This window comes from Budorcas taxicolor, chromosome 3 (assembly GCF_023091745.1).
Source record: "Budorcas taxicolor isolate Tak-1 chromosome 3, Takin1.1, whole genome shotgun sequence".
NCBI lineage: Eukaryota > Metazoa > Chordata > Mammalia > Artiodactyla > Bovidae > Budorcas > Budorcas taxicolor.
This window is the reverse complement of record NC_068912.1, coordinates 97,727,501-97,747,073: the sequence shown is the minus strand read 5'-3', so window position 1 is coordinate 97,747,073 and position 19,573 is coordinate 97,727,501. Positions and strand designations below refer to the sequence as shown.

Sequence of the window (19,573 nt, the reverse complement as noted above, 5' to 3'; positions counted from 1 at the left end):
CACTGCAGATGGTGATTGAAGCCATGAAATTAAAAGTTGCTTGCTTCTTGGAAGAAAAGCTATGACAAATCTAGACAGCATATTAAAAAGCAGAGACATTACTTTGCCAACAAAGGTCCGTCTAGTCAAAGCTATGGCTTTTCCAGTAGTCGTGTATGGATGTGAGAGTTGGACTGTGAAGAAAGCTGAGCGCTGAAGAATTGATGCTTTTGAACTGTGGTGTTGGAGAAGACTTCTGAGAGCCCCCTTGGACTGCAAGGAGATCCAACCAGTCCATCCTAAAGAAAGCAATCCTGAATATTCATTGGAAGGACCGATGCTGAAGCTGAAACTCCAATACTTTGGCTACCTGATGTGAAAAACTGACTCATCTGGAAAGATCCTGATGCTGGGAAAGATTGAAGGTGCGAGCAGAAGGGGATGACAGAGGAGGAGATGCTTGGATGGCATCACCAACAAAATGGACATGAGTTTGAGTAAACTCCGGGAGTTGGTGATAGACAGGGAGGCCTGGCGTGCTGCAGTCTATGGGGGTCACAAAGAGTTGGAGATGACTAAGTGACTGAACTTACCTGAACTCATAGAAAACAGTCTGTAGGTGGGTTTTTGTTTTTTTTTTTTTGTAACTCCTAACAAAATTTATGAGGCTTCCCCAATGGTTCTGTGGGTTAAAGAATCCTCCTGCATGCAAGAGGCACGGGAGACTCAGGTTTGATCCCTGGGTTGGGAAGATACCCCTGAAGGAAGGAGATCCTCTGGAAGAGGAAATGGCAACCCTCTCCAGCATTCTTGCCTGAAAAATCTCATGGATAGAGAAGCCTAGTGGGCTAAGGGTTGCAAAGAGTCAGATATGACTGAATACATACACATTTCATGGAGTTCCCTCTTGGTTCCCCCTCTGGGCGGCTGAGGAGAAGGGGATGAAAGAGGATAACATGGTTGGATGGCATCACTGACTCAATGGACATGAATTTGAGCAAACTCTGGGAGATAGTGAAGGACAGGGAAGCCTGGTGTGCTGCAATCCATCAGGTTGCAAAGAGTAGAACACGATTGAGCGACTGAACAACAACAACAACAGTGACGAAATTTATAAATCTATAATATTTATCAGTATTTACTTGTTCAGTGGGGCTTCCCAGGAGACACTAGTAGTAAAGAACCTGCCTGCCAATGTAAGAGACACAAGAGATGTAGGTTTGATCCCTGGGTCGGGAAGATCCCCTGGAGAAGGAAATGGCAACCCACTCCAGTATTCTTGCCTGGAGAATCCCATGGACAGAGGAGGCTGGTGGGCTATAGTCCACGGGGTCGCAAAGAGTTGGACACAACTGAAGTGACTGAGCATGGATACGCTTTTTTAATGTCCATTTCCCCACTAGATTGTAAGGCTTAGTGTTGTGCTCACTATTTCAACTACAATACCTGGTATTTAGAAACTATTTGATAAATATTTGTGGGAAGAGGAAGGGAAGACTGGAGTAAGATTCCGGGCACAGGGAGAGAGAAGGGAGAAGAGAGGAAGAGACAGAGGGAGCTGGGGTCCTGGCCCAGTTCAGTTTGGGTCCCACATTAGAGCCCCACCCACATTCTGGGGGAGAAAAGGACTTTCAGGAGAATGCAGCTCCCACAGCTCGCTCAGCTTCCAAGTATGTTGATCATCAACCTGCTAATGATCAACCTACTCATGGCACAAAGAATATCCTAATACCCCCGAAACTCCTGATCGTGTTCTGTAACAGGATCAAGTGCCCAGTTGCCTGAGAGCAAATCAGTGACTTCAGTTGATGATGGTCTCTTCTCTTTAACAAACCTGACACCCTCCCTTTGGTTGCACCCCTAGTTCTCTCCTTGGGGATTCACCTAAAACACCACTTGTTTCCATGGTCCCCACTCTGTCATCTCTTCTGTCTCATGTATTTTCCTTGGTCATATCTCTTTATCTCTTCTGTGAATAGCTGTTTGGAATCTATAAACCATATTACAGTAGGCCTAACAGGATTTACCATGTTCAATCCAGTTCAACTCAACACATAGTTATTGAAGACCTATTATTAACCACATCAGAAAAAATGTGGGGGCTGTTCACTTCAAGAAGGAGATGGCAGAAGAAGGAGGTGTGGCGATTCTATCAGGGAGGTTGCAGTTAACACTGAGCTCTGAGGGGAAGAACTCAGTTGAGAACAGACACTTCCTGCAAAATTTAGAAGCAACTTCTCTCTGCCAGGAAAGCTCGTCAGGATGGATCAAGAGTTCAGGGTAATAATGGAGTTTGGTGAGCAGAGCTAACAGCTTCTTTTGTAGACAAGGAGAGGTGAGTTGGAGAAAGAAGCAGATATGCTAAAGCTGTGGCTATGTAAGCCCTGACAGCAGGTGGGCTGTACAAGATCTAGGGAGGCAAAGCTGCCAGAGAAGGATCAAGATGGCTGTTGAGTTAACTACCTTTGCACCTAAGCACTTACTTTTTCATGAATCCTTGCTTACAAACACAAGATAAAATAGACTTGCTTTTATGTACACATTTTTATCTGGCCGATAAAGACTGCTCTTTAATTTAGGGTATTCTTACTGGCATCTTCAAAGAAAGCAAGCAAAATGTGGTACACAGGTGTATCACTGAAATACCTCAACTCTGGAACCTTTGCTGTTTTAGCAATCATGTCTGTCACCCGAAGGCAGCCAAGGGTCATAAGGCACGGTCATCAACGTGGGAAGAGACTTGGATGTAATCTCACTATAATGTCCCCCAAACAATTGAGTCTCCTCCATGCACTATTTTTGACAGTGTCATTTAACTTCAAGTTGAACACTTTAAGTATGGCCAAGTTCACAGATCACATACCCGTTCCATCACTGGGCAACTCTAATGGTTAAAATACTCTGTTTCTCTATTGGCCTTACCTCTTGCTTTGGCTCCAAGTGGAAGACATCTGTCCTCTCTCATAACACTCCAGAGAGTTCTCTCAGCTATGAAACCCTAATATCTTCTCCTATTTCTCACAAAGTCTTGCCCCTATGAACAAACTCAGTATGGACCTCCCTCTTCCCCTTCTTCCTGGAATAGCAGGTCCTTTTATCTGGAAATATGTTCATCACTACACCACACACTGCAGGTTTGGCTACATGACTCCAGTGAGGCTCTCCTGTCCCGACAGATCCTCACCTCTTGGGCCAGAGTTCCCTTGCTTAGAGATAGCCATGTCCTCCCAGTCAGTTCCAATCCACTTGGAACTGGAGCTAGAACATGAGAGTGAGTCATTCTCTCTTGTGGAAGAAGTGCTGGGTGTGATACTTGACACATGTTCCCTACAGGTACAGGAGGCCAGGCTGCAATCTTTGCCTATATGAGGCTTTGGGATTCTTCTAAGAAATTCTCTCTTCTTTGTAAATTAGCACAACATGTATTTCTTTTGCTTGTAACCCAAGAGCCCTGACAAATGTAAGTGGGTATATTTCCTTCATCCCATGAGATCTCCACAACTGAAGCTGGTGTTTGTGAGGGGTGGGGAAGGCACTTGTCCAGTTCAGAGAAGAGACCAGCAGGCCTAGTCCCTCCCTGACTTTGACCCTGAATTCCTCATTTGCAGCCCCTGGTGGACTGTCCCAGTACCACATCACCCCTTTCCCAGATCAAGCCGTCAGACGAGCTAAAGCTGAGGAGGTTCAGTTACTCACGGGGTCGTTGTACATCTGAATGATGAGCTGTTTCACCCCATGCAGGGTGGGGTGAGCCCACGGAGAGGGATCCAGCCAGTGACGGTTCAGGTCGAACCCCATCAGAGAGCACCTAGGCAGTACCCAAAGTGAGAGTCAGTACACAGAGGATAAGCCAAGCTCCTCGCTTCTCCAAAATAACAGTTAGGAGCGGGAACAGTCATTATGTCACTTACATAGTGCACTTTTTTTTTTTTGCCAGAGACAGCATTGAGCATATTTTACATGTATTAATTCAGTTACTTTCAACAACACTGTGAGGACACTGCTATTACAATTCTCACTTGACAGGAAAAGAAACTGAGTCACGGAGAGGTTCAGACATATTTCTGTGGAGCCGTCTCACTTCCGTGTTCATGCCCTGAGACCATCGACACATGTGCTTCTCCTATGCAGGGCCAGAAAGAAGGCTCAGGCCAAACCACTGGCATCCCCACTGTTCCTCCCTGTCTCACACTCACAGCCAGTCCATCGTCTACCTTCAAAATATACTCAGAACCGAGCACTTCTTTACCACCTCCACTACTGTCACTTTGAGCTTGGACCAAGCTCAGCATTGTAATACTCTCTTACCTGGTCTTGTTTCCACCCTCGTACCTCCCACCCTACCTCTCATCCTAGATACCCATCCCCCATTTCCCATACAATAAACAGGGTGATCCTATTAAAGAATAAGTCTGATAATGGCCCTTCTGTGCTAAAATGGTTCTCTAGTGGATGCAGAGTAGAAGCCGAGGTCCTTCCCATCAGCTACAAGTGACCATGTGGCCCCCTCTGTTATTGCTATGAGCTCAGCTCCTACCACCACCCTCTGCTGCTTCCATGCCGGATTCTGGCCTCCTACTGTGCCTCCAGCACACTGGGTACTTCCAGCCCCAGGACTCTTGCCCAGCTTGTCCCCTCGGCCTGGAAGCCTCTTCCTCCAGATAGGTACAGGACTCACTCTCACTTAGCACCAATCTTAGCTCAAAGGTCTGCTCAGTGAGAGCTACCCTGCCCACCTTCTCCATGACCTCCCCTGGGCACATTCATTACTTCACTAGGACAAGTGACCGTGACCTCTGATCTCCCCATCTCCCTATTCCTCCTGCTCTTCCTCCAGATTGACTCAAAGCCCTACTTGTCCTTGGGAGGAGGGACCTTCCCCAGGCCTCTGGGTCTGTGCCTCCAACTGCTGGACCTTTGCATGCTGTAGGCACTCTCCAGGCCAGCCCAGGCTGAGGGACAACTTCAGAAACCCTGTGCTTGCTCACAACTCAAATGACTGTACCCATCCTTCTCCTGTCTCCAGAATGTCTCCCACACAGATCTGATGATCGTGCTTTCTTGATCAAGATTCATCTATGATTCTCCATCACCTGTACGATAAAATTTTGCTCTTTGCAGATTTTTAATCAGATTTAAAACTGATGATGGCCTTTCTTTGCCCAAATGTCCCCGTATTTCTCTCTATCCCTCTGTCTTACTATTTAATCCATCCCACCTTGTTTCCTGAACCCTTCCCTCTATTCCTTAAGTAATAAAATTTAACCCCCTCTCCGGTGGCTCAGATGGTAAAGAATCTGCCTGCAATGCAGGAGACCTGGGTTTGATCCCTGGATCGGAAAGATGCCTTGGAGGAGGGCATGGCAATCCACTCCATTATTCTTGCCTGGAAAATCCCATGGACAGAGGAGCCTGGCGGGCTATATTCTATGGGGTCTCAGAATTGGACACAACTGAGTGACTAACCGTATATTACTACTACAACTTATTACATATACATTCCACCTCTCACCTTGCTCAGAAAAAAAAGAAAAAGGACTCTACCGGGGAACACCAGTGGGACCACTAAGACTACCTCTCCTTCAAGGCGGTGGAGAGTAAATAATAATAATTTCCTTTCTCACTTAAAATAAGCAGGCTGGGAACCCCATGGGGGAATAATGAATGTTTCCTGGGGACCCATGGGGAGAGGCTTCATTGAGGAGAAGCCATCTGAGTTGGGTCTTACTGCACATGTTTGATGGTGTGGGGGCAGAAGGAAAAGTGTAAGCCAAGAAAGGAACTATGAAGCTACCCAGGCTTTTGGAGGAATGGTGGGCAACTTGGTGTAGTGAGGAGGTGGTGACGGTGAATTATAAAGGGAGTGGGAGGGGAAATGTAAGGGCCTCCCGTGCCTGGCAAGTAGGTTCACTGTTTCATCTTCACATTTCTGTATTTAGATGAATCAAGTGCTGATATTGGCTTCTCACTGACGGTGGAGTGGAGACAGAGTTTTATATGCATGTTACAATATCATTACCATCGCAATCAAGCGGTCACAGTCAACAGAACAGTTACTGATATTGTTTGTCTCAAAAATTAAGTACTTTACTAAGTGTGAAATCCTTCATTAATGTTGACCTTATGAGGGAGTGCTATTAGTATTCCCATTTTGCAGATGTGGAAACTGAAGCACAGAGAGGCTACAAATAACTTTCCTGAGAGAACAGGTGAAGTCACGATCAGCTTATGAACATTCTCACAATTCCGCACTCACAAGAAACAGTCTAACATAGACTAGAGAAAGAAGATCTGCTCACAGGCTCATGTCCATTTACAATTCAGGGCCCTGTGATGAGGATTAAACGAGATAATACATGGAACAAATTTAACTTCACACGGGTTCTGGCACACGGCGGCAATCAAAAATGTTACGTTGTTGTCTCCTTGTATTTTGCCATGGGTTTGTGCTACATGCTGTATGAGTGGCGTAAACTGATAGATTTGTGATCTATCAGGGGCTGGCGTGGGCAGTGGACAGTGGTGGTCAGGGATGACCTCCTGGCTTTCTCCCCCAGTCTGGAAATAAGGCAGATCTGAGTTCATATCCATGCTTTCCTCCCTCCTAATGTTGTAGGCATCTGTCCATTTTCTTCTGCCAATGCCAGCATCTGACTGTGATTAGACGGAGCAGAGCTGGGGAGAGTTCATTCCTCTACCATTACAAGATGCTGAGCCTGTGGTGGTGCCTTTTCTCTCACCACCCAAGAGAGATGGGCCAGATGACCTGGTAGTCAGGGGAGCAGCAAGAAGCCCAGACTTAAGCCACAGCTACTTCTGCCCAGGACTTAAACTTGGATCAGGTGATGTGAAGCTGGCAGTCGGGTCATATAGCAGTGCTATGGTGGAACAGAGGCAGATTATTCCTGCCAACAGCCATTTTTGCTGTCCTCCAGAGCTACTCTGTTAGTTGGTTGTTTTCCAAATCTGGACGTCCAGCTTCTGCTTCATTCTGTTAGCCCCTTCCTATAAATTTCATTTTTTTTTTTTTGTTTAAGTGGAAGAGTCAGTCCCTATTTCTTTAACCGAAAGCATCCCTAACTGTATGGCTCTGTGGGCAAATTTGTGGAAAACTCCAGCAGGTCCTTCATATTGTCTGCTTCCCAATGGCTGGTCACCAAGCAGGCGAAACCACTGATCTGGGTGTTGTTCCCACAGAGTTTTTCCAGCCTTCACTGAGCACCTAAAAATTTGGAAGGGAACACTGTCATTGATAACAGGATTTAATGATAAACAACTGTATCCTTAGAGATGGTTAGCTTACTTATTTCTCCCTCTTCCAAATAAGAATGCCTTCAAGCAAAGTCTTGGCTGAGTCACTTGTTCCATGACACCACCAGGCCCTGGTACTCATCATCCCCCCAAACAACTTATCCCATTCTTGGAAAGCTCTGTTAAGAAAATCTTCCCTGTCTTTAGCTGAAATTTGTCTTCCAGTGACTTTCTCCATCAGTCCCAGCCTTGCCCCACAGAATAACACAGAACAGTGAGGTTATGCTGGGAAGACTAGAAGCTTTGGAAGTCAATTAGGCGTATGTTTTGGCTGTGCTCCTTACCAGCTATGTGACCTTAAAATTTCTTTTTTAAAAACCCCCCTGGGTTTCTGTTTTATTATATGTATAATGAAGATAACAACCTTGACCTGGATTGCAACATGAGCAAATGTCTACCAATGGCCCAGCAGAATCCTCAGACAGAATGAACGTTGAAGAAAGGGGAGCCAGTGATGACAGTGGCCCTGGTGGTAACCGTGGTATATTGTGGAAATTGTCTGAGCCTAACTATCATCTCGTCCAGGAAGGCTTGCTGACTTACTCTCTGCAAACACATGGTGGGTGTTTTTCCTCTGCTCCCGAGGCATCCACTGCCCCCCCATCAGGGTGGCTACCACATAAGATATAGTCATTGTTGAGTCGTCTTCCCCACTGGACCATGAATTCCTCAAGTGCAAGGATGATGCCTTATTCATTTTTGTATTCCTGACAAAAAGCCTGGACTACAGCAGACATTAAAAACGTAGTTATTGAATAAACATTTCATTCTTTCTCAAGCATTTTCCTATGTTCTATATAGTTCTCAGAAACATCCAGCCACACAGGAAGATTGCACTTTTTTCAAGTGAGAGCACTGAGGGCCAGATAAAATAAGCCATTCTTCCAAGGGCAGCTAACCAGTACTGTGTGGGGCCCAGACTGGAATCCAGGAGGTGTCCTGGCCCTGGACTCCATGATCTTCATACTTGGTCATGCTGCTTCCCGGGAGCCTCTCTGATTCAAAAAGTGAGATTCAAAATGGAAGGAAAAGTGTCATTGCTGAGAGATCCTGAAAGATCCACTCCTTCATCCAATGTTCAGATGAAAGCAGAGTATGGCTGGGGATTCAAAGGCAACTCAATCCTCAAGAATCCTGGAGTGCTTTAGAAGCTAAAGCATTCGTGGAACTCTTAAATCAGCAGTACCTGTGCTGGGTTCTTTCTGAGCTGATTTTTAAAGAAAGCTTCTAATTGGCAACCAATCTATCAGTAGAAAGACTGATATATATTGAAGAAAACATCTTAGTAAAGTTGCAGGAGCTCCGCCTAGCAGCCAGGGGACAGGCTTCACCTCTAATGTCTATGTCATCTTAGGAAAGTCATCTCCCTCTCCTAGGCTCCGTTCATTTTGTAGAATGAGGGGGCTACATTTCATGCATAAAGGACACTTCCAGCTCTCTCATTAAATGATTCAAAGGCATCAGTAACTGGGCTTTATCTCTGAAGCTAGGGAGTTGGAAGAAGCATACATTTTGAATAAGGTTAGGTTGAAATACAAAGAGAACAACATAGTCTAGGAAAGGGATTGATTCATTTCATTTAAATGAAATGCCAAATAATAAAGAATTATCAATATCTTAACATTCAGAAAACTAAGATCATAGCATCTGGTCCCATCACTTCCTGGCAAATAGATGTGGAAACAGTGTCAGACTTCATTTTTTTGGGCTCCAAAATCACTGCAGAGGGTGAGTGCAGCCATGAAATTAAAAGACACTTACTGCTTGGAATGAAAGTTATGACCAACCTAGATAGCATATTAAAAAGCAGAGATATTATTTTGCCAACAAAGGTCCGTCTAGTCAAGGCTATGGTTTTTCCAGTGGTCATGTATGGATGTGTGAGTTGGACTGTGAAGAAGGCTGAGCACCGAAGAATTGATGCTTTTGAACTGTGGTGTTGGAGAAGACTCTTGAGAGTCCCTTGGACTGCAAGGAGGTCCAACCAGTCCATCCTAAGGGAGATAAGTCCTGGGTGTTCATTGGAAGGACTGATGCTAATGCTGAAACTCCATTACTTTGGCCACCTCATGCGAAGAGTTGACTCATTGGGAAAGACTCTGATGCTGGGAGGGATTGGGGGCGGGAGGAGAAGGGGACGACAGAGGATGAGATGGCTGGATGGCATCACCAACTCGATGGACATGAATTTGAGTGAACTCCAGGAGTTGGTGATGGACAGGGAGGCCTGGCGTGCTGCGATTCATGGGGTTGCAAAGAGTCAGACATGACTGAGTGACTGAACTGAACTGAACTAACATTTATTGCATGAGTTTTCCAACATTTGAGATTTGCATCAGACCCAATCCTTACCTCTAGGAGTTCTCATGTTGCTCAGAGCTTTGAAGAGGAGATGGGAAGTTTGTCAAAGTCAAGACAAGTGAGAACATTCCAGAGTTGGTGGCATGTACAAAGTCAGGGAAATTCTACACATTCCTAACAGTGTTATGCTTGTGTCATTCACTGGGTCACAGGCACTAGGAGGTCAGTGCTGGTACAGGTTCTTTCTCATCAGTGGTTTCAGGACCCAAATCAACTGCCTAAAGACAGGGGAATGAACAAGATGACCTCCAGATGCCTGGCTTTCACCCCTATGATCACCACTTTAAAGTCACTGTGTATGAAAGCCTACTCTGGGCCTGTGTCTCCCTGGTCCTCTATTATTTTTTTACTTATTTTCAAGGTAAAATTTCTGAATGGGCTCAAAATCAGGACTCAAGTTCTGACACAAGTGGGGCTATTTATGGTACCAATGAGATAGAATATTCAACATTAGGACCATTCTAAAAAATACAAATTTATGAAAGTCAAGTTTATAAATAACTGTGTAATATGTGGCTTCCCTGGTAACTCAGTTGGTAAAGAATCCACCCACAATGCAGGAGACCCAGGTTGATTCCTGGGTTGGGAAGACCCTTGGAGAAGGGATAGGCTACCCACTCTAGTATTCTTGGGCTTTCCTTGTGGCTCAGCTGGTAAAGAATCTGACTGCAATGTAGGAGACCTGGGTTTGATCCCTGGGTTGGGAAGATCCTCTGGAGAAGGGAAAGGCTACCCACTCTAGCATTCTGGCCTGGAGAATTCATGGACTATTCATGTAATATGTAACATCTTTCTCTTGAGTAGGAAATACTCTTGGGTATCTTTCCTTTTTTCTTCCAAACTGCCAGCCCAGTGAGGGTGGGGACTATGTCTGTGTCATTTTGCCCACCTCCATTCCAACTTCGTATACTCAGACCCAAGTGCAGAGAAGGTTCAATATATCTATTGAATAAATGAGTAAATTAATAGATGAACAAATGCCCTGAAGGTTTGCAAACAAGGTCCAGATAATTACTTGAAGACATATATTGAAAAGTATTTAAGCACTTGTTACATGCCAGATACTCTCATGATAACCCAGTGAGGTAGGTAGAATTTATCCCCATTTAAAAAAATGAGCAAATAAAATCCAAGACAGATATGACCTTGAGAAGGTCATTTGACAACCACTAGAATATAGAGCTGTAGAAGGCAATGGCACCCCACTCCAGTCCTCTTGCCTGGGAAGTCCCATGGATGGAGGAGCCTAGTAGGCTACAATCCATGAGGTCGTGAAGAGTCGGACATGACTGAACGACTTCACTTTCACTTTTCACTTTCATGTACCGGAGAGGGAAATGGCAACCCACTCCAGTACTCTTGCCTGGAGAATCCCAGAGACGGGAGCCTGGTGGGCTGCCGTCTATGGGATCGCACAGAGTCAGACACGACTGACGTGACTTAGCAGCAGCAGCAGCAGCAGAATATAGAGCTGGGATTCAAACCCAGGTCTGACTGAACCCGGTGACCCTTTGCAGTCCCTCCAGCCATCAAGGAGGTTATGTGATCTATGAAAGAGATGCTAGGCCACTCCTTTGTCTGCTCTTCCTGTACTGCTCTCCTCCTTTTCTGCCCAATGGCAGAGATACAATGGTTCTGGAGAACATTATTTAAATGGCAAATAAACAGCTCCATCTTGCGAAGGACACCACACCTCATCCCTGTTGCAACAATGGCAGCTGGAATGAGAGCGATGATTTTAATTCCCCTCCTTATGATTTCCTTTTCATCTCCTCTAAAGGGTAGAGAGGAAGGCAGCTTGGTGGCTCCAGATCAACCTCACCCTGAGCATGTGGGGCTGTGTGATCCTGGAAGGGTGGTGTGGACAAGTGGAGATATATGGGGCAATGCACACAATTGTCCCCCAAATGCAGCAGTTTTTCAGCATTATCAATGAGCTGAATTGGATTAAGCATATTTGCACCAAAAGCAAAATAAATATTGCTTTATTTAATGCCACTAAAAGGTTGGGATTCAATTGCCCTTGGCCCGAGGCAACTTCCAGCTCTATTGATTGGCCAGTGTCAGAATGCCAGGCAATCTATCTTCAACAGCTGCTGCAAAATGCTTAGCAGGTGGGCTGGGCCCTGCTGCAGTGGAAACAGGAGGGTAGTAGGCAATACTCTTTGTCCCAAACACGCACACAAGGGGCAATTATATCAACCCATTCCCCATCACCACCACTGAGATGTTTAAAGCACTTCCCTCATGTTCCTTCTTACATGATCACAACATGGATGTGGCCCAGGCTGTGGAAGCAGAAAGGATAGATAATTACATAGGTTCCAACTCAGAAGAATTTGGGTTTGAGTCCCAGATCTACCACTGAGTTATTTTATGATCTTGGACAAATTCATGCTTTTCTCAGAAATCTAAAAGCACTGGGAGTGCAGAGTTAAATCAGTTTCATTTGCCACTGAGTCTTCAGTGTTAGCCCAGTGTCAGGTACATAGCCAACTCACAGAAATGTGAAGAAATGGAAATAAACAGAAAGGTTACGTAATTTGCCCTTAGTTACTAACCTTAATTTTCCTTAATTTTGCAAGGAAAAGGGACAGAGACAGGACTTGAACCTGGTGTGCCCAGCTCTAAATCCTATATTCTTTTTTTTTTTCAAAGCAGATTTTATTTTATTTATTTTTTTAATATAAATTTATTCATTTTAATTGGAGGTTAACTACTTTACAATATTTTGTGGCAGCCCTGGGAGTCAGTTCAGTGCCTGACAGAGGGACTCATATGAGCTGAGGCGGGGATGATATACCCTTAGTGTTTACATGGAGAAACTGGGCCTCAAGCAGGACCTAGCATGAAAGGTACCTTTATGCAAACGGCCAAATTGTCCATCATTCCTGGTTGACAACTTAGAAACAGGCACCCACCTGGGTGGGCACTTGCTCTGGCCAGATGGGAGCAGAGTCGCAGCCCACCTTGACCCCTGGACCAGAGGCCTGTGTGCAGTGTGCAAACTGCATATCTGTGGGAGGTGGCCCTGCGTGCCCAAGGTTCACCACAGAGCCAGGATGAGCACTCGGGGTTCTGACCTCCACGGGTCAGCAAGGTCTTGACCCTGTCATGGTGGTTCTTCTGGCAAGGTGGTAGGACTGGGGAAGGGGGTGCTGAGACCACACCTGGGAAAAGGGTCATCTCTGACCCTAGGGGCACCCTCGGGTGCCCCTTCTCCCAGAGCTTATTCCTAGTGGACAAGGAGAAGTGTTGGAGTGCCCTTTCCTTCCCTGGGGACAGCATGTGCTCTGGGATTCAGCAGCCCCCTTCTAGGCTCCTGCTGGACTTGGGGGGATTTCCACACTGAAACTGAAAGCAATTCTGAAAGCCAGTCACCAATCAGAAGGATCTGAGATTTCATAAAACTCAATTTCCATATTTCAAAGATGGGAAAACTAATGCCAAGGTCACACAACTATGTAAGGGTAGAGTTGAAATCAATTCCAGAACTGATGGATTATTTTTCTCTCTATAAAGAACACTGACAAAGAGTAGAGAACCATTTTAAAGGCTCAAGAGGGCACGTTGTCTAAAGACCTTCGAGGCTTGTTGTTTAGTCACTGAGTCTGACTCCTTGTAACTCCATGGACTGTAGCCCACCAGCTCCTCTGTCCACAGGATTTTCCAGGCAAGAATACTGGAGTGGATTGCCATTTACTTCTTCAGGGGATCTTCCCAATCCAGGGACGAAACCCACATCTCCTGCGTTGGCGGGCAGGTTCTTTACCACTGAGCTACCTGGGAAAAACCCTGGCCCCTGGGGCTAGGAATTAGCTATTTCCATTTCTTTACTGAAAAGTGGCAGAGGAAGAACTGGAGGGAAGAAAAGTCCTTTAGCTCTTCACAGATCTGGAAACTGCCAAGACCCTTGCCCGCCTGGTCTGAACCTGAGAAGTGGCTTTGGTTGCAAATGTGGACTCCAGAGCCACGTTGCCTGAGTAAGATTCTGGTGTGGCCATGGGTCAGCTGGTGGTTTAACCTCTCTGGGCCTCAGACCTGATCTGCAAAATATGGATTCTGCCTGCCTCAGAGGGTTGTTTAAAGGATTGAATGAGATCAGTCATATAAACACTGGGCATACTGCCTTGTTTGAGATAAGTGCTACATACATGTTAGCTGGTCTTATGGTTTCATTCTTGGTGTGACACTCAGGATCCTCCACAAACTGGTCCCTACTTATTCCTCCAGCTTCTTTCATCATGTCCCCCAGTTTCTACACACAAGCCTTGCACATTATATGTCTTATGAGCTCGTTACAAAATGCACCCCCTTCTGCATGCTGGTGTAAAATCCCCAAGTAGCTAGGCTTGTCAGCTTCCACCTTCCCCCTTGGCCTTTGTTCAGTGTGTGAACATACACTGTAGGTTCAAGGGACTCACAAGAGACTTCTCCAGCACCACAGTTTAAAAGAAACAATTCCTTAGCACTCAGTCTTCTTTATGGTCCTACTCTCACATCCATACATGACTACTGGAAAAACCATAGCTTTGACTAGATAGACCTTTGTTGGCAAAGCGATATCTCTGCTTTTTAATATACTATCTAGGTTTGTCACAACTTTACTTCCAAGAAGCAAGCATCTTTTAATTGTGGATGGTGGGGAAGTTGAATTTTGGAGTGAAGTATAAGAAGGCCAATTTTAGCTACAGATACAAGCCATGCCTTCCAAATCCTACTTCTATCAATAATAAAGCTAACATTCTGACCTCTATCTTTCTGATCCCTGTATCTCCTCCTACATGGGTGGTAGTAGGCTGAGAGTGGGAGCAGAAGCATGATGACTTATCACGCCTACATCTTCAGGGGGGATAATCATTAAAAATTATTAGAATAGGGTCTGACAACTTATAAAATTCCATTCATGCTTATATTATTATAATCACGTTTGTTACATAACAGTATTATTCTTTTGGTTGAGAATGTGTTGCCAATCTCTCTATCTGGCTAACACCCACTCACCCCTCAAGATCCATCTCACTGGCAGCTGCTCCCCTGAGGGCAAGCATGGGCCAAGCCCACCACAGGTCCCCAGTTGATGCTTGGGACAAAGTACTTGCTGAGTGAGCATTTGAGCATGGGGCAAGAGAGATAATCAAGGACAGGGAAGCCTGGCATGCTGCAGTCCAGGGGGTCATAAAGAGTCCACCAAGCCACTCAACACCATCAAGGGAGACAGTGGGAGGTGAGGCTGAGGAAGAGCTTCCTGAATGCTGTGCCCACCTTGAAGACAAGGCTGAAGAGTACAGGTTCCTTCTGATGGTATATAGGGAGTCCCCAAAGGATTGCGCATGGAACTGATGCTATTCCATCAGTGGGTTTGGAACCAAGACTGGGACCCATGAAGTTCTTGATTCTATCACAATGTTTTGCTCCTCTGGACTCCTCAGCCCCTAATTCTGGGTAACTGTCCCACAGAGGCCTGTCTTCACTGTAGAATCAATTATTAAAATCATCTCACTATCAACTCTAACTTTGAAAGGCTACTTGAAGGGACAGAGATGGGGAGCAGTCTCCACGGACGTCTAGCCATCTGGCCTTTTCTGCGGAACCTGGCTGGGAAGCTTATTTGAATAATTGGTTTTGACGGTGTGCACTCGTGGGTTAGACACCTGATTACGCTGCCAGACCTGGTGTCCTTTCAGCCTCTGTAGAAGCATCACTCAGGTTATGTAAAATGGGAGAGAGTCTCTGGGAAGTGAGGCTTGGTCTGGCCCCTGTGTCGCTTGTGCTTCATCTTGGAAACCTATGTGACTCACATACTGTGTGACCTTGAACAAGTTACCTAGCCTCTCTGTGGCTTGGTTTCCTCTTTGTTCAAAGGAACAGTGTGATTTCTGCCCAGTCTTTGCTTTCTTGTAAGGTTCTCAGAGAAGGAAGGTGGGGGAGGTGGTTGGAGTGCGGGGGTTGTGACTCAGCAGGAATGCAAGTGGAAGGACTGAGGTTGACAAGAGGTCAATGTCAGATAACGATGGGCAAGTAGGCCCAGAAGTATGTCCCCAGAACTAGGCTTGTGATGATTCCTTCCTTCTCCTGTGCCACTAGCTAGCTCTATGAACTTAAGGGAGTTACCTAATCTACCTATGCCTCAGTCTCCTCATCTGTAAAATGAGAATAATAATACAGTTGTTCTAAGAATTAAATAAAACAATACATGCAAAATACCTAGAATAAGGCCAGATCCAGGAGGTTCAATAGTCTATTTATCATCACCATTATCATCGTCATCACTATCACCATCATCTACTGTCATCATTACTGTCACCATCGTCATCAGCACCATCATCGTCATCAGCACCACCATCGTCATCAGCACCATCGTCATCAGCACCACCATCGTCATCAGCACCATCGTCATCAGCACCATCATCGTCATCAGCACCATCATCGTCATCAGCACCATCGTCATCAGCACCATCATCGTCATCAGCACCACCATTGTCATCAGCACCACCATCGTCATCAGCACCATCGTCATCAGCACCACCATCGTCATCAGCACCACCATCGTCATCAGCACCATCGTCATCAGCACCACCATCGTCATCAGCACCATCATCGTCATCATCACCATCGTCGTCAGCACCATCATCATCATCAGCACCATCATTGTCATCAGCACCACCATCATCGTCGTCATCACCATCATCGTCATCAGCACCACCATCGTCATTAGCACCATCATTGTCATCATCACCATGACTATCGCCACCATCATCACCATCATCAACACTCATCATTATAACTTTTCCATCCTGCACAAGTGAGTGAAGTGAAATCGCTCAGTCGTGTCCAACTCTTTGTGACCCTGTGGACTGTAGCCCACCAGGCTCCTCAGTCCATGGGATTCTCCAGGCAAGAATACTAGAGTGAGTTGCCATTTCCTTCTCCAGGGGATCTTCCTGACTCAGGGATTGAACCCAGGTCTCCTGCATTGCAGGCAGATGCTTTAACCTCTGAGCCACCATCCTGCACACCATGTCTCAAATATAGACCGTGACAAACATCTGGAGCATGTTCAGAAGAGAGCAGGAAGGACGGGGAGAGGACTGGATTTCAGATCACATATGAAAAGCTGTAAAGCTCTGGGGATGTTCAGCCAGGAGAACGGGAGCTGACAGTGGTTGGAGTGAGTGAGGAGTGGGGAGACGTGGGGACACACAATCCTCAAATAGCTGAAATGCTACCACGTAGAAGGTGGGTTGAACCTGATTAATCCTTCAGGGGCAGAAAGCAGAAATGATGGCTGACAGGTTTAGCGTGGATATGCTGTTACTGCTAAGTCGCTTCAGTCGTGTCCAACTCTGTGAGATCCCATAGACAGCAGCCTGCCAGGCTCCGCTGCCCCTGGGATTCTCTAGGCAAGAACGCTGGAGTGGGTTGCCATTTCCTTCTCCATTAGCGTGGATATAAACACCCTCTAATAGTCAGAGCTGGCATCAGCGTGGCGCTTCTCAAGGTTCCCTTGCCCTAGGTGGGGCCCTGGATAAGCTCTCTCCGAGGCCCCATCCCACTTCAAGGCTGACGAGGCTGAGAGAGGCGGCAAGGTGGTGGTGGGGGGGTGGCTGCGGGCATGTGGCCTGTGTAGGGAAGGAGGCAGAGTGAGAAGGGGCTGGCAGATACCAATTGGTGAGGCAACTTGCAGTGGATCTTTGTGCTCACTTCCCGTTGATGAAAAACGCACAGTTTTATGCTTGCCGAAGAACAAATAGAATACTGACGCACATTTTTTACATAGCTAATTTTGTTTTCCATTCTACTTTGGACAGTTAAGAATGCTTCCTTCTTTGGCTATTGAGGTGAGTGGGGTTGGTTGGTTACAGCGTCTGTGCATGCACGTGTGTGTGTCCCTATGTGTGTATCTATATGTGTGTTGTTTGCGTGTGTATGTGTGTGCTGGAAATACCTCCCCTGGTGTTTTACCCTCTGCCATATGTAATGATGATTGCTGTAAAAATCTCTCTTTATATCCCTTCTATGTATGGTGGACTGTATACATTCTTCAAAAACCTTCCCTCATCACCCCTAGTCAGAAGGAAGCACTCCCTGCTTTCACGATACAGTGTAGCCATGGATTTAATTTGTAGCAGGCTAGGCCTGGCCAGCTTGGATTCATAAACCTGATCTGACCCTTCCTGCTAAGGGACCCGAGGCAAGTTCTTTGGTATCTCTGGGCCTCAATTTGCTTCCCTAATTAAAAAGGGGCCATAATACTACCTCCACCTCAGGGTTGTTTTGAGTGTTACCAGGGATGATATATATAATGTGTGGTTAGTAGGCACTTAGACACTAGCTCTGATGATGTCCAGGCTTCCACAGCATGACACACACCCCTCTAGTACAAATACTGGGCCTCTTATTGCCAAAGGCTGCCTCTGATCTCCATCTGCTTCCCTAAGGCGCAGCACAGAGCTTGACACTCAGCAGGCCCTTGACAAACCTTAGTTAAATTGGATTTACTGTGCTGGAGCATTCTTTGCTACGTAAAGCTCACCAGGGCCAACAGACAGAATGTGTTGCAAGTCTGCGGGTTGTAGCAGCATCCGTTTCTACTGCGGGGTCTGCAGAGCTGTGCAATAAAGCTGAATCATTTCTGCACCACCCGTGGAGGTCTGCTCCTCTCCCCCATCTCCGTACTCTCAAGAAGCACTGAGGCTTCCCAAAGATGAGAAATTTCACAGCATCCTAATATCTTTTGGGTAACTGTGTATTTTATGATGACTAATAGGCAATTACTATGGTAATATTGCAATTCAGCATGTGTGAGGTTTGGGAAATGAGAAATTATGGGTAACTACGTTGGACTCATTTCTATGGTAACAAAAAGTAATTGTCATTAAATATCAGTTATACGGAGGCTGTACCTGGTAATTATAGATTTTTATGCCCAGAAACATAAATAAAACCAATAAATTTATTCAAAGGTCTACGACTGTTTACTTATACGTGACTCTATGGAATACACAATGACAAGCACCTAATTAAGAAATGCAAACCTAATGCAGAGTTTCATATTGTCATATAGAGATGGAGAGTCTGTTTCTCACCTGCAAGGAAAATTGCACATCACCCAGGCCCCGTGGGGTACAGGTAGGGACGGAGGGGTCTCCTGTGCAAAGGAAGTGATGGGGAGGAGGAGGTGATGGAGAGAGAGAATAAGGGCTGCACTGTGTGGGGATGGCCAACCTACTGCAGGACGGTGAGAGCCACCAACAACCATAGACCTACTCAGCCTGTCACCCTGGACACCAAAGGCCTGCCAACCTCTGCCTTGTAACTCTTGACTCTATAAGTACCTGAAGTTACAGTGTTTATCCCTCTATGCTTCCAGGCCTGAGATTCCCCTCCTAAACCTCTCCAAAGATGCTCAAATTGCATTGATATGTTATACCACTATTTTTACATTGTGATAAAATGCACATAACATAAAATGTACCATTTTAATCATTTTTAAGTGTACAATTCAGTGGTATTAAGTATGTTCACAATGTTGTGCAACGATCACCACCAGTTATCTCCAAACCTTTTCCTCTCATAAAACTGAAACTCTATATCCATTAAACAATAACTCTCCTCCCCCAGCTCCACCAGCCAGCCCTTGGAAATCACCATTCTACTTTCTGTCTCTATGATTTTGACTACTCCTAAGTACTTCGTATTAGTGGAATCATAAAATATCTGTCTTTCTGTGTCTGGCTTATTTCGCTTAGCATAACGTCCCCCGGTTCATCTGTGCTGCGGCTGTGCCATTCTTGACAGAGCCCACCTCCAGCGCCTCTGCTAAATGATAAGTATCCTGCACTTCGTTTTCCTCTTCCAAGAGGGCAGAGGGGAACTGAAGCTGGGGAGAGAAGGGTTTTGCCTCAGGATGAGAAGGCTC

At 45.8% G+C, this 19,573-nt stretch overlaps 1 protein-coding gene across 1 annotated transcript in view; it reads right to left on the bottom strand.

Annotated features, from left to right (window-relative positions):
- Positions 1 to 19,573, bottom strand: part of AGBL4 (AGBL carboxypeptidase 4) — a 1,457,998-nt gene that overhangs the window by 105,251 nt on the left and 1,333,174 nt on the right. Inside the window, exon 9 of the mRNA XM_052638070.1 lies at positions 3,676 to 3,787. Coding sequence (XP_052494030.1) covers positions 3,676 to 3,787 — 112 coding nt within the window. The remainder of the gene's footprint in view (positions 1 to 3,675; positions 3,788 to 19,573) is intronic.